General features: G+C 37.4%; 1 protein-coding gene and 1 long non-coding RNA gene across 4 annotated transcripts in view; both read left to right on the top strand.

The window, feature by feature from the left end:
- The window catches only part of LOC131146494 (probable cyclic nucleotide-gated ion channel 20, chloroplastic), a 168,215-nt gene that overhangs the window by 29,683 nt on the left and 122,242 nt on the right, over positions 1-16,290 (top strand). For all 3 annotated transcript variants that reach the window (XM_058096128.1, XM_058096127.1, XM_058096129.1), the window contains one exon: positions 7,544-7,735. In XM_058096128.1, the coding sequence (XP_057952111.1) occupies positions 7,544-7,735 (192 nt within the window). The remainder of the gene's footprint in view (positions 1-7,543; positions 7,736-16,290) is intronic.
- On the top strand, positions 8,943-10,268 carry LOC131146495 (uncharacterized). The gene is made up of 2 exons (XR_009134376.1): positions 8,943-9,351; positions 10,062-10,268. It is a non-coding gene; the product is annotated as an uncharacterized LOC131146495 (long non-coding RNA).

Genomic DNA, 16,290 nt, shown 5'->3' with positions numbered 1-16,290 from the left:
ATCTCAGATTTCTGAGCAAGGATCTTCTTTAACCTCTCTAGCTCATTGTTATCATCACCTATCAGAATTATATCATTTACATAGACAATAAGGATAGCCATTTTACCTTCACTCGTGTGTCTATAGAACATAGTATGATCGGCTTGACCTTGGTTGTGTCCATGACTCTTTACTACCTTCCCAAAGCGTTTAGACCAAGCTCTAGGAGATTGTTTGAGTCCATACAATGATTTCCTCAATCTGCACACCTGGCCTTTGCCACCTTTGCCTTCAAATCCTGGCGGTAGATCCATAAAGACTTCCTCCTCTAAGTTTCCATTTAAGAAGGCATTCTTCACATCTAGTTGATATAAGGGCCAGTTAGAGTGAGCTGCTAGAGAGAGCAACACACGGATTGAGTTCATCTTGGCTACAGGAGCAAAATGTTTCCTGGTAGTCAATTCCATATGTTTGAGTGAACCCCTTCGCCACAAGTCTTGCTTTGTACCTTTCTATACTCTCATTAGCCTTGAATTTTACTGTAAATACCCATTTACAGCCAACAGTCTTCTTCCCCTCTGCTAGGTCACCAATTTCCCAAGCGCCGTTAGCAATTGGTGCATCCATGCAACACACGGATTGAGTTCATCTTGGCTACAGGAGCAAAATGTTTCCTGGTAGTCAATTCCATATGTTTGAGTGAACCCCTTCGCCACAAGTCTTGCTTTGTACCTTTCTATACTCTCATTAGCCTTGAATTTTACTGTAAATACCCATTTACAGCCAACAGTCTTCTTCCCCTCTGCTAGGTTACCAATTTCCCAAGTGCCGTTAGCAATTGGTGCATCCATCTCTTCTTGAACAGCCAATCTCCATTCCGGGTGATCTAGTGCTTCCTGAATGGTTCTTGGAATAAACAGATGAGAAACATTTGAAGTAAAGGCCTTATGAGAATCGGAGAGTCTATGGAAATAGGATGTGTGGTACAAGTTCTAACTCCTTTCCTAAGGGCAATGGGCAGGTCAAGATCAGAAGAATTATCAAAACAAGGATCTGGAGAAGAAATAGTACATGGAGTATGTGAAGGAGGACCAACTTGTGTAGGTGATGATGATTGGCCTTGCTTTGGATTTGAAGAAAGAGCTCTATTATTTTGATGATTTCTTCTTCTGGCATAAACACGAAGCTCAGATGAGGGAATATTTGATAGTACTTCTCCCCCTGTTTGTGAATCAGGTATGCCTTGTATAGGTAGACTAGGATTTCCATTATTTTCGCCAGTTAAAGTATCAGTTTCCTAACCCTTTAAAGAGTGGATGTCAATGTCAAGGAAAACATTTGGAAGAGGCTTAGAGGTTTGCCAGAACTCATCTTCAGTTTCCTTTTTCTCCCCCTAAAGATTGTTATGGCCAAAAAAAGGCTGATTTTCAATAAAAACAACTTCCATACTTATATGAATTTTTTTGGTTAGAGGGTTAAAACATTTGTACGCTTTTTTATTAGGAGCATATCCAAGGAAAACACAATTTTATGCGCTAGGATAAAGCTTGGATTGAAAATTGGTTGGTATATAAACAAAAACAGTGCATCCAAATACTTTTAGTGGCAGGACTGATGTTATTTGACATCTAGGAAACATTTTTTTTAGGCAATCTAAGGGACTGATGTATTTTAGCACTCGAGTAGGCATCCTATTAATGAGATAACATGCAGTTAAAATAGCATCACCCCATAGATATTTAGGAACTTGCATTGAAAACATCAGGGCCCGTGCAACCTCTTAACAAATGGCAATTTTCTCTCTCAGCAATACCATTTTGTTGTAGGGTGTCATGACAAGTAGATTGATGTTGAATACCCTTTGTTGAAAGAAACGTTCGTAAACATTTGTTAAAATATTCAGTACCATTATCAGTTCTAAGGATACTGATTTTCGTTTGGAACTGGGTTTCAACCATATTATAAAAATCCTGAAAATTTTTTTCAACCTCAGATTTGTCACTCAATAAGTACACCCAACACAAACGTGTATGATCATCAATAAACGTAACAAACCATTTCTTACCAGAAGTAGTAGTGATTTTTGAGGGACCCCAAACATCACTATGAATTAAATAAAAAGGTTTAGAAGAATGATAAGTTTTCGATTGATAGGTGCTTCGGTGACTTTTGGATATGTGGCAAACATCACAATGAAGAGAATTGCGATCCAGTTTTTTAAATAAGCTAGGAAACAAATGTCTTAAATAGAGAAAACTAGGATGTTCTAGTCTAAGATGCCAAAGCATTATTTGTTCCCGTACAGAAACAGAACTAGTACTACTACTCAAACTCTGAGCTTGTTTATTGTTGAATAAAGTCTCATTGAAGTAGTAGAGTCCATCAATCATCCTTGCACTGCCAATCATCCTCACCAAGAGTTGGTCCTGAAATTCACAATGGGAATCAAAGAAAATGACACAACAATTAGAATCCCGTGAGAGTTTACTAACAAACAGCAGGTTACAAGCAAGTTTAGGGACGTGAAGGACAAATTTGAGTTCTATTTTTTTCAGAGATTTGGACAGAACCTGGTCCAGCAATGGATGAAAAACTTCCATCTACAATTCTAATCTTTTTATTACTAGAACAAGGAGAATAAGATTGAAACAATTGTGAGGTACTGGTCATGTGATCAGATGTACCAGAATCAATAATCCATGGTGCAAGATTTAAGAAACAACGTTTGGCACTAGAGTTATCACCTATTTGGGCCAATGAATCAGTAGGAAGACTAGAGGAAGAAGTAGATTTCAGCAGTTGAAGAAGATGATCCACTTGTTTAGCACTTAGGAAATTAGCTTCATAGGCTCTAGGGACTGTATGATTGCTGCCAGAGGGTCCAGATTTGTTGCTCTTCCATTTTGCTAGCTTTCCATGGAGTTTCTAGAAATTTTCACAAGTGTGGCGTGGCTTATTGCAATAGTCACACCATAGTCGAGGCTTATCTTCCAACCTCCTTTGATTAGAGTAAGGTTCTTGTGCAGAAATATTGGTAGTAGCCAAATCTGTGTTACCAGCAGCATTAGGAGCAGGATTATTGGCACCAAGTAGAGCAGAATTTTCCAGTCTCATCCTCCTTTTTCTTCATCATCACACTCCTTCGACAATCTTCTCGTCTTACTTAAGAAAATACTTCCCCGAGTGGGGGTAGAGGCTGTCTCCCTAGGATTCTTCCCCTTACTTCATCAAACTCATCATTAAATCCAGCCAAGAATTTAAAAATTCTTGCATTCTCCACCATCTTCTTATTGTGATTGCAATCAGCAGGATTTTTCCATTTATAATCATTGAATAAATCCATATCTTGCCATAGACCCTTAAGAACATTGAAATACCTTGTTACACTGCCATCTTCTTGATAAGTATTGCTGATCTTCCGCTGCAGTTCATAAATCTGAGAGTAATTCCCAAGGTTAGAGTACATTTGACTCACATTGTCCCAGAGTTCCTTTGCAGTAGAGTAGCAATTGTAATTAGCACTAATCTCTTCATCTATAGCATTCACGAGCCATGCCATCACCATGGAATTTTCAGCATCCCATATAACATAAGATGGGTCTATCTTCTCGGGCTCCTTAGCTTCACCAGTCAAGTACCCTATCTTCCCTCTTCCACGAATATACATCCTGACGGATTGTGACCACCGCAAGAAGTTGGCCTCATTCAATTGTATATTGATAATTTGGACAGAGTAAGGTTCAGAATGGGTAGGACTAGTTTCAGGTTTGGTTTCAACAATGGTTACAACAACACAAGAGATTAGGGTAGAGTTGAACAAGGAAAAAAACCCTATAGATATTAGGGTCAGATTGGAGCCGCCAAGGGAAATTAGGGTTTACACAGGGCCAAGAGCCGGACCTAGCTCTGATACCATCTAGAATGAGATAGCTTCTTGTGGAAATAATTCTCATTGATCGTAACATAGGTACAGGTCTTTATAAATAGATGTACAACAGAAGAATAGAAGGAAAGAACCAAGAAGGAAAGAACCAAAGATGCTAACTTCTAAGGAAACTAAATATTCTAGGATATTCACACATTTACAGCTGAGATTCTCTTAGAAAAAATAGGAAAGTTGACTAAATAGATTTGAAACTTTCCAACAGGTTTTGATCCAAAATGGTCACATAGCATTGCTACAAGAGCCTTATTTTTGGTGGTTTGTGATTGGATCCCTTGGATTTCCTGCTTGGTCCCTAAGGAAAAACGCTTAAACTGTGGGAACTTTGTTTATATTTTTTCATTGTCTTAATATATATTACAAATAAAAATTTTTTCCATAATGTTTTCTTTGCCTAATCCTATCATACTGTACTCCAATCCCTTTCTCCAATTCTCTCCTATCCAACATTACAAGCTCTGCTGCGAACACTCTTTCAATCTCAAAATAAAATTCTCTCGAGTCTCGTGCACAGACGCGCGCATGCACTTTTGCAAAATTTTTCCTCTCCCCAAGGTCCAAGCCTCAACTCTCTCTCTCTCTTTCTCTCTCTCTCTCTCTCTCTCTCTCTCTCTCTCTCTCTCTCTCTCAGTCATGTAGAGTAACAAGAAAGGTATTACCCTGTTCCAAACTCTGGAATCAAAGGAGGTTTTCCGTGTTCATTCTTGATGGTGCAAAAGGTGAAAGATAGTGAAGCTTTGCAAGTGTCTTCTGCAACTTGGGGAAGGAGTTAAGAAAAGATATGGGTGAAATAGTTGTAGACAGCTAGCCACATTTCAGATTGTGGAGTAGGTTATGCTGGAAGGTAATATAGATGGAAGTGAGGGTCACAATTGTCAAGTTATTTCTGGAGATTGAGTTATGGTGGCCAATAAGGAAGATAGATGTTGTAAGTGCGGTAGCTGGGTTCAAATAAACAAGGCTGAGATTCCAGTTGCCATTAATTAGTCGGAATATACCACAGCTAACCAGTCACCAACTTGTCAGCAACCTCTGAAGGTTGTAGGAACCAAAGTTGTTTGACTGGAGAAGAATGTCCATATAGTCCATGTTTCTTGGGTTTAGGAAGGAGCTTGAAAGCTAGCAGAGGAGGCTAGGGTTGTTCTTGGGTTAGATGTGAGTCGTGACAAAGAATATAGGGCCAGGAAGTATTGTATTCATGTTGGACCTAGGCTAGGTGATTAAAAGAGGAGTTTCTTTTTAACTAAGTTGGGCCAAATTATTGAGAAGATCCATAGTCTTGGTAAAAATGAATTTGGCCATGCTTTGGAAACAAAGGAGGTTTCTTCTAAGTTGGATCATTCTCAATATGTTTTACATCAAATAATATGTGGAGTAACTCCTAATATAGCAATAAAAGCAAGACGTGTAGGCAGATCGACTCATCAAGTTCCCATTGAAATAGGATCCACACAAGGAAAAACACTTGCTATTCGTTGGTATTAGGGGCATCCTGAAAACGTCCGAGTAGAAATATTGCTTCAAGTTAAGTTTCGAATTAGTGGATGCTGCCAAAGGGAGTGGCAATGCCAGAAGGGCCAGTCCTTTAAATAGGCCCATTTTTTAATAATGTGGATCGGACCCAAGAGGCTGGGGAAAATGCTCAAGGAACTATTCAGTTCTCAAATAATGCCCAAAAGGTCCCCTTTTAATGGAGTTTATATAGATCAGGGATGATTGCGTGGGAGTGATGGATTAAAAAAAAAAAAAAAAAAAGCACTCACGTGAAGCTGTTACGGAAGGATTTTCTTAGCTAGAGCAATATTCGCCAATAGTTGGAGGCCAAATTGAGGAAGATCAGAAGTTTCCTGCATTTCAAACTCAGAATTCTCCCATTATTGGGTGTAGGCAGATAAGGGATGTAACAGATATACTGTCTTCCAAACAGATTCTAGGTACAAAATCTACCTTGCAATGCTCAATTTCTAAGCAGATTCTTGATGGCCAAGAGAGTTTGCCATCTTCAAAGGAAAGAAGCAAAAATATTGTAAGGGGTAAAGAGAAAGAGGTGATGAAGGAAAGTCTTGTTTCAAACTATTTGGGTGTCTTGGTCAATGATTGTGTTCTGGAGCAAGAGGATGCTACAATAGAGGTTTACAAAGGTGATGGTGTTTTGGGTAGGATATTTGATGCCTCAAACCTTAAGGCAAAGGGATCTAAGGGTCCCAACGTTTATACTCGTTGGAAGATTGCCCCAATGGGTGCGTATATGAAAAAAATTGTCTAAAGAAAAAAGACAGTGCTTTGGTGAGGTAGTGCCAAAAATTTTAAAGAGGAATTTAGAAGGAAAGTTATCGTGGAAGACATACATGCTAAGAAAAAGACTGACAATTCTTGTGATGGGGTTAGCAAAGGAAAGGAGGTAATGAAATGGGGGGATTTATCTGATAATGAAAGCGGTGGTCTTAGTGAATTTGATTGTGGTGGGGGTTTACTGTTGGATAAAATTAGGGAACAATATGGATACTTTTTTTACTCCAATGACATTTTAGGGGACTTATCATATGTACTGCCATTCCCTTTGGAAGGATTGGAGGGGGTCTCTATATTTGAAATTGACGATTTGGGTAATGAGCTGCAGTGCAAGGATGGTATTTTACCAACACTAGGAGACTTCATGGAAGGATTTAAAATGCAAGGACTTATGGATGAATTGGATTCAACGTTTTGTGATCTTGGGGGAAGTGAAGGGCATTTTGATGAGTGTAAAAATAGAGCTAAAAGGGTCAAAGGGAGTTAGCTAACTTGAAGAGTTTAGTGAACTATGAAGGAAAAGGATTGAAGAGGGGATTCCTTGTTTAATTGTTAATTTTCTTTTATTTTTTTTTCTTTTTTCCTTTCAATTTTTTTCATTTCATTTTATTTTATTTTGGGGTGGACTTCTTGTTCTTGTTCATTGTAATTTCTCTTTCTCTATCTAATATACCTTCTTTTATTATTGAAATAAAAAAAAATAGCCCTCATAAGCTTGTTATAGCTGCCCCAAGATTAGGTTGACTAATGTGGTGATCAACTTCCCTCAGGAAGCTGGTTGACCACCCAAACAAATGCTATTTGATTTGCTAAAATTTTTTAAAAAGTATACTAGCTGTTGACTCTTAGAGTTTTAGATAGGTGGTCAAGTGCTTAATTACTCCAAATCTTGTTACTTTCTCACAATAAAAATATTGGTGGTACTGATGACATGGAAGATGGTAGACTGGGGGTGATATATATTGTTTAGTGGTAATGTGTGGTGGTGATGATGGAATTACCTATCCTTGGATACTAATATGGTGAATCATGAATTTGTGGAGGGATTGGTATTTATTGGGTGATTTTCTGGTTTGGTAATGGTTTTAATCCGAGGTACATGCAATTTTTTTTGCATTAACAAAAGAAGATTATAACACCTCCACTTTTTCTTTTTTGTGTTGCTAAGTATGACTATTCTTTGTTCAGCTTGATTGTGGTTTTCTATATATATATATATTAGTTGTCAGCTGTTATCTTTCATCTTTGAACTGATAATCTCCTACTGATACTTCTGGACTACAACTTGAATGCAGTTATGTAGTTATCATTTATTTTGCGTGTTTGCAGTTCCATAATGCTCTTTATGGGGATGCCAAAGGTTGGGCAAGGAGATTCTTCTCCTTTGTATTACCGTACATTCCTGGGGTCATGAACCCTCATGCTAAAGTTGTTCAACAATGGAACAAGTTCTTTGTCATTTCTTGTTTGGTGGCAATTTTTGTGGACCCTCTGTTTTTTTTCTTGCTTTCTGTGCAGCAGGTATGGTTTTTGAGTTACTTTTTGGACAATATTTTTAAATGTTAGCTTTGATATCTTGTGCACGTGAATTGAGCTAGAATTTTATACCTAAAATTTTTTATTGTTTATCCCAAAGTCCATATCTGGTGAATCTCTTCTTTCTGTTTTTCTGAATGTAGATATTCAATTTATCTTAATTAAAAATTATTATTAGTTTTTTAATTTCTGGTTACGATTATTGTGCAGGCCATGAATGTGTGTCATTTGTATTTAATTCACCAAATTATTATTTTCTTTGATAAAAAAGAAGATATTTTATTGACAAGAAAAGAATTTACAAAAAAAGCGTGAGAAATCCTCCTTAGAAGATATATAAAGAAAAAGGAAAAACATCCAAACAATACTCCCTCCCAAACGTGCAGCATATCTGAAAAAGACAGCTCTCTGAAACAACTGGCTGCAGAAGCCCATGAGGCCATATACTGAGTCCTGTCCCAAACCATGGACAAAACATCTTCTTCCCCTTGAATGTATGAGCATCCTGCTTCAACCAAACCTTCCAGAAAACAGCAAAAAATCTGCATCTCATAATGCCGAGCCATCTCTACTCCTCCAAAACCTTTGAATGCAATAGCCAATAAATCCTCCCCAGACTTTTGACTAGCCAAATCCCTCCTAATCGACCAAATAATTTGTTCCAAACCTTGCATGATTAGGGACTGCTACTGGTTACTTTAGTTACTATCACTGCTGTGTGTTATTGCTGTGTTAGTAAGCATGAGTTAGTGCATGAATTAGTGAGAGTAATAAAGTAATTGTTGTGTACTTGGCATATCTTATAAATGGAGAAGAGACCTATCATTGTGATTAGATCTTACAATTTACCCAATATTATAACATGGTTTCACAGCAAGATTTGCGATAACCATGCCCTTTAGGCCACAGTAAATTTAAACTACAGCAAGATTTGTGATAACCATGCCCTTTAGGCCACAGTAAATTTAAACTACTTTGATAAATTAGCTTGACTTTGCTTTGTTTTGCATTAAACAAGTACATACTAACCATGTTATGTATTAATTAAGTTGTGTTAACTGATATTGGAAATTCCTTTTGATTTATTAGTGGTAGGGGGGGCTTAGATGAAAGGAAAGTATGGGGGACATGCTAAAAACATAAACAGCAAAAAATTTGGGGGCAAAGAGAGAGAGAGAGAGAGAGAGAGAGAGGAAAAAAAAGATGGGGCATGCTGAAAGGTGTGACACCTGGCAGCCTTACAAACCAGCAGCAGCCACCTGGCAGCTTCACAAACCAGCAGTTGACACCTAGTACACAGATGGCAGCACTGCAAGACCTTTGTCATTACCAGCTCCCGCAGTCCTGCCACGTTTTCAGCCTAGAAGGAGACACTTGGCAGACAGCTGGCGGCAAGTAGCTGCTGTCTTGTCCATTCCAGAGCTGCAGGGCAGACACAACACAGAAAATACCACAAACTCTTGCTGTAAACCCTGGTTCTAGAGAGCGATAGAGAGAGAAAACTCTGCAAGAAATCAGGGAAATTCAGGGAAAATCAGGAAAAAAAGTACTGGAAACTCAGATGGAAACTTAAACTAAGTTCGAAGAAACTGAAAATCAAGGTAGGCATTCTTAACTTCTATTTATTAACTGAAGGATTTTGGGTATTCAAAGGAAATATGGGGTAGAAACTTGCATGGAATTGAATCCTAATAAGGGGTTCAGGATTGTTTTTCTCTTATTACTTGATATGACTGCATATATGTTCTCTTTGGTTATCATAGATGCATATTTTGCCTAGTTGAGAAATTTTCATGTGATAGATATCCATCTCGTAAGTATGATGGTTTTACTTGCTATGGCATAGGTTGTGTATGCATATGTTGAATTGCGATCGTGTGAATAGTTGGCACTATGTGTTGTTTGTGGTTGTGATATTGCGGAATTTGAGCAAGTAGGGATTGTGTCTCCCTTGGGTGAAAAACCCTAAACTTCCGGAGGGATTTCTGCATTAAGCGGTGGCTGGCCAAGCTTGAATTTGGCCCTTGTTTGAGGTAAAATGTGCACTTAGTGGGGATAGTGCTGCTATGTTTGAAAAAATGTGTAAATGCATGCCATTTGGATGTTTTGTGAGGTAATTTTAGATGAAGAGATTGCTTAGAATAAAGAGTGTTCATGCATATTGCTTAGAATAAAGAGTGTCTGTGCACCTTATGATTATGCATGCATATAAAAACATATCTTAAAGTGTTGAAATCCTTATTCGATAAGGGGGAATTAAGAATGTCTACTGAACTCGTGGTTGCTCACACTATTCCTTGACAAATTTCAGGTTCAAACTGAAGGAGAGCCCCACTTTTTAAGTTCTCCAAGAGACTGCCATTTTTACATGTAAACAGATTGGTAGAAAGATATTACAGATGCTAAACATGTATTTTGTTGCCGAATGTGTTTATTCTTGGGAGTTTGAAAAATGTTGTATATAAAGTGCACCTCAATGTAAAGAGCTTGTCAATGAAGTAAATTTTTTTTCTTGCTTTGTGAAATATTATGCATCTTGTGTCCTAACAAATATTCAGTCGTAATTGGCTTCTAACTTGCTTTCAAATGATGGTTTTGTAAAACATATTCGTGCATAGACCTAGTGCCTCCATCCGATTTTAGAGGGAGTCACGGCCGATCACGTGCCAAAACAGGGACTTGACTAGATCTGACCGCAACACCAAGTGCGTGTAGCTGCTGCCAAATCAAACCCTAAACCTCATAATCCTATGCCTACCTGCCACTATAGGAGGATCATCCACACTACCAGAGAACAGAAATAACTCTGAGTTGCTGGAAAATACAGTGGTCACTGGAAAAATTCTTAGACATCACTGCTATTTTAGAATCTCAAGAACCCCTTTAGATTTTTGGGAAACCCTATATATAGCCACAGAACTTGCCAATGCATTAGTCTGAAATTTCATCATTGGAGGAGCTGCAAATCTGCCCACGCTCTCCTACCCCATGCACATGGCACATGAAAGCTTGTTGAGCATCGTTTTTGCTGCGATTTCTTCTTGAATGACTTAAATACTTCCATACTAAATATAAAGTTGATCATGTCTTTTGTCCAAAGATCCAACCATTTTTGGTCGTTCACTTGTGGCACTTTGTTAATGGTTGTTTGGTACCATTAGGCTTGTGTGTTAGTTTCTTAGGGCTGTTTGCGAGTCATTTGTAGTTGTTCACGTTGTTCGTGTTTGTTATGGTTGTTCTGACCCAACCGTTGACCTTGTTCATTGTTCATCTCATCTCTAAGTGTTGGGATGGAGTTCATGATCCCAAAAGTATGTTGCCTTCCTGATTGGCATTGAGAAGTTGGATGCGAAGACTGTGCAGAGGTCTAAGGCTGTCAAGATCAATTTGACTGACTTAGGTAAATCTGAACATTTGTTTCAATCTGAGCCCAGTGATGAAGAAATGAAAGGAGTATAGATTCAGGAAAATGCATTGATTGTCTCACTATTCTATAGGTTTTTGAGGAGGTGTTGGGGCTAAATATTAATTTCTCTAAGAGTTGTTTGGTAGGATTAGGCTTGGATTCGAGCCCTTTGCAGGGTTTTGAGCTGCCTATTACCTATTTAGTGGTTCCTTTAGGTGGTAATCCTAGACCTTATTTGTTATGAGACCTGGTTTTGAGGTTGAATGGGTGGAAAAGGAGCCTTTTTCACTTCATAAGTTCGCATCACTCTCATTCGTGCTTGTTTCTATTCTATTCCTTCGTATTATTCATCCCTTTTTAGAATTTTGGTGAGATTTGCTCACATATTGGAGAAGTTGATGAGGGATTTCTTGTGGTTGGGCGACGGTGGGCAAAAGGGAGATCATTAGTAGGTTGGTACATTGTGGGTAGGTCTAAATGGAAAGGAGGTCTATGTCTAGGTAATTTGGTGCTCGTAAACATCTCCTTATTGTGATGGTTACAACGTTTTCCCTCAGAACCGAACTCTCACTTTAGGTTATTCGTAGTAAATTTGGTCTTTAACAAATGGTGGGTTGCTATTGCAAGGACTAGTATCACTCACTCTGTCCTTCAAAAAATTTATGTATCAAATATATCGGTCTTTCTTTCCCTACATTCGTTATATAGTGAGTAGTGAAAGAGAATCCAATTATAGAAAGACAATTGGATTGTGAATGTTCCTTTGACTATTGGTTTCCCTCATATGTTTATTCTTTCTAATTTGCATGAGTCTCCTATTGCAGCTTTTTTCTTGTTTTGCAAGAGGGGGCTCTTCCATGGGATTTTCACTTTGGGAGGATGAAAGAGAAACTAATGAGCTTGCTTCTTTGACTATTATGTTGGATTATTTTCGAGTCCGTGTGGGGAGCAATAAACATGTTTGGAATCTTGATTCTTGTGAGGATTTCTTGAGTGATTCTTTTTTCTCCAATTTGATCGCTCCTTTGGCCTCTATTCTCTAGTTTGGAAACTATTTTTTAAAGATAGTATTGCCATTCTTGAGAGAAATCAATACTAATGATCTACTTTAGAGAAAAAAAATCCCAAACCTGGTTTGCGTAAGATTCCTCTCCCTCTCTCTTTCTCTCTCTCGTGAAATGGTCCTTACTCTCTCACATGTGTTCGAACTAAGGAATTCTCTTGCGGAAGTTGATGTCGAATCGATTGATTCATATTGAAGGAAAATCCTTCAATTTGGTGAATAGGCAAGGTGGGGGAGATTCTGTCCTTGCTTGTAGTCGAGAACAATGTCTTGCAACAGAGGGGGTTAGATTTTCCAAATAGGCTGCAATATGGTTTGCTGATGGGTTGTCTGTTTTTAGTCGTTTGTAAAGGGGCTTTAGATATGTTCAAATGGGTATCATGAAGCTTTAGATATCAATTGGATGGACGAAGGTGGGTAAGTATTTGGAGTTAGGGTTGGGGTGGAAAGGGAAGAGTTTCTCAATTTTCACTTCTGGGGGTGGAAAAAGCGATGGGTGGCAAAGCTTCAGGAACTTCTTCTGCGAGATAGTCAAGGGCTTTCGTAAGGAAATTGGGAGTGTAGAAGCAGACAATTCTTTACAAGACAGATTATGGAGTAGTGGTGGTGGAAGGCTAGAATTGTGAAGATGTTGGCCAAGGTAGTCAAGTTCATTTTGAAAAGCTAGGTTTGAAGTCTGGGGAACAAGGGCTGTGCCATTGATGTGGAGATGTGATGGAGTTGATTAAACATGGGGCTATTGAAAATCAATTGAATTTGATCTACTAGAGTGAGAAGGAAGCTAGGGTTTTGGATGGTGTCGAGATGATTATAGAGGCGGCTAGGGCAGCATTCGGGGAAGAGGTTGTGAATAGAATTGGCCCTGGATTCATGCTTCTTATTCTAGACTTGGCCCGAGTAATTGAAAAAGGAGGTATTCCTCTATTGACTAAATTGGGCCAATTAGTTGAATAGGCCCAATGTTTAGGAAAGGCTGATTTGGGCTTTTGTTCGGATCCAAAGGGAGGCTCTTCTCATATGGGCTTCCTGCATAAGGCTAATTTGGGTGGTAACCAAACCCATGATCCTGTAATTAGGGACCCAATTATTGCCATGTTAGTTTTGAAAAATAGGCAGGCCACAGTTGTTGTCCCTACATCTCAAAAGACAAGCATAGGGAAGGAGGAAGCTACTCTATTTGGTAATGGAATTTTATTCAGCCTCCAATTATTAGAAATATTATTCAGCCTCTAGATATTGGACATTTGAATCGTGCTGATCAAGAGTTAGAGGAAGTCTAGGATGCTAGAAGTTTAGATTCAAATCAAGATTGTGGAGATAAAAGTGTGTCTAATTCTGAAAATCCATTAGAAGGCGGTGTGGAAAAGAGTAAAAAGGAATAAGTGGGGTTAGGGGAGAAAAATGTGATGATTGTCATCTTTATACTAATAATTTTGAAGGTATTAGGTTATGCTTGTTGAAAGGTGGCTTGTTTGGGTGTTGAAATGAATATGATATTTGAAGAAAAAAAAAAAAGAAAATTAAGGTGAATCAACTACAAACTTACTAACATGGTGTATTAAATTTCCACAAAATTGTCAAAATTTCTATCAAAATTTCCAATTTCCGTCACCCTTGAAATTGAAATGGCAGTCAATTTTCGCCTTGCATGATTTCCGTCAAAATCACAACGAATCATTCAAAATTTTATCAAAATCTCAAAGTTTTAGAAAAACTTGTCGAAATTTTAACTATAGAATGAAATTTCCTCAGGATTCAAATGAGAGATTTAGGAGTGAACTGAAATTTCTCTTTATTTTATTTATTTTTATCAAAACAAAAGATTATTACGAGGGATTTTGAAATTATATAAAAAAGTAAACTTACAACAACATTTTATTAACCGTTCATGTCTAAATTATCATTATTTGTATAATATTATAATATTTAAATGATTTATGAATTTCATTTGTATTAATTAAATATGTTTAATGCATATTATCTTACAAATATGTTTGATAACTTTTTCAAATCATACACAACATAGATGTATTTAACTTGTAATTTATTAGTCCAAAACCTTACATTATTAGTTAACCATTTGTAAAGTTTCACAAAAGAAAATCATGCTTTACTATTGATTTCCATTATTTTTTCAAATCAAAATCAAAATCCATCAATTTCTATACGTTTAGAGCTTCGAAATTTGAGTCGAAATCTATATTTAAGACATAGATTACTAAGGAGAGATTCTAATGGAGAATTACTCTAAAAGTCCCTTATGTTGAGAAGAATGTTAGCTGTAGGTATGAGACTAGTGAAGGTAAGGTGGTAAAGAAATGGGGGAATTTTTTAGACTCGGAAAGTGATAATAATAGTGATTTTGATTGTGGTTGGGGGGGGGGGGGGGTGTTGTTGGATGAGATTCGAGATACATTTATTATTCATGTAATGAAATATGGGATTTATCTTATGTCCATCCACCCTCATTGGAAGGTTTAAAGAGATTTTCTATTTTTTATTTTTGAGTGATGTCGGGTGTCCACGTCCGTTTTACGGTCCGTGACTAATCCCACGCCCTGTGCAGCGACCCGACACTCATAGGGAGGGTAAATTCAGGAGCCAGGGACAAGAATCGAACCCAGGAGGCATATAATCGCTAACCTTGTGATTTTTATTGATTGTGGTTGGGGGGGGGGGGGTGTTGTTGGATAAGATTCGAGATACATTTATTATTCCTGTAATGAAATATGGGATTTATCTTATGTCCATCCACCTTTGCTGGAAGGTTTAGAGAGAGTTTCTATTTTTTATAATGATAGGTTGGTGAATAAGTCTCTGTGTAGCGATGGGATTTTGCCTACACCAGTGGAGGAAATTTCAAAGGAGGAGTTGGAAGTTCAAATTATTTTGGACAAAATGGATTTAAAGCTGAGTGATATTTGGATGGTGGCAAAAGTTGAAAGGTGAAGGATCGAAGGGAATTTGCAAATTTGAAGAGTTTGGTAAAATATAATAGAAAGGGTTTGAAATGGGGGTTTCTTGGTTAATTTTGTTTAGTTTTACTTTGGTTGTGTTTTCTTTGTTTTTCTTTTTATTTTTCTTTCATTTAATGTGTATTATTGTGTGGTGGACTCCTTGTCCCCGCACGTTGTACCTTCTCTTTTTTCTATCTAAGATACTGTTGATTGGGGTAGGTAGCCAGGGAGGTAATTGGGTGATATAAAACTTTTCTCCTTTTTAACACAATAAGTTCAATATTCAATTTTGCTTACTTGATAAATGGATTACACACAATATTCAATAAATGATTTAATCTTTAGAACCATTGAGTTAATAGAACAATAGATTGAATGTAAGAACAATCAGTGTTGCCAAGATATCAAATTGGTTAAATAAGTCAAAGTATGAAAGCACAATCATTGTAGATATTACTTATGAATAATACGGTAAACGGAAATTCTCAATGTGAAGACTGCAGCTTTGATTCAATCATTAAGTTGATTGATCAATGATGAGTGCAATATAAACCCACAATGCAACCATTTATTTGATTGATTAAGGGAATTCAAAATGAAGTTCACAATCAAAATATAAAGTGGAGAAATGTTGTGCCGGGCACCCCACTTGTGCAAAACACCAATACTACAACTATTGCTATTGAATATATAAGAAATTAAAGCAATGCAGAAACTAATAATAAAACAGTAAAAAAAACAAGACAAGAAATTTACAAGGTTTGGTATAGAATTACCTACGTTCTTGGGCGCCGATCATCAATCCACTACTTCTTGACAAAGTACAACTTTGAGGTGTGTTTTACAAATGAAGAGTTAAGCTCTTTATATAGCTTCAACGTCAACTCTAAAAAACACTTCTCTCCAATGTGGGACAAATAATATAAAAAATTCAAAACAACCTTTTATACTAATGTGGAACTATTCTACCAATGTGGGACAACAAATTTCTACCTTGATGATAAATTCAACAAATTTTTCCGTCACCAACATTTTCCGAAGTTCCACATCATCGGCGCCTTCCAAAAATATTCAGACTTGCAGGATATTGATCAAGTTCAAACAATGTTTGAAC

The sequence above is a fragment of the Malania oleifera genome, chromosome 13 (assembly GCF_029873635.1).
Source record: "Malania oleifera isolate guangnan ecotype guangnan chromosome 13, ASM2987363v1, whole genome shotgun sequence".
NCBI classification, from domain to species: Eukaryota; Viridiplantae; Streptophyta; class Magnoliopsida; order Santalales; family Ximeniaceae; genus Malania; species Malania oleifera.
This window is presented reverse-complemented; position numbering and strand designations above follow the sequence as displayed.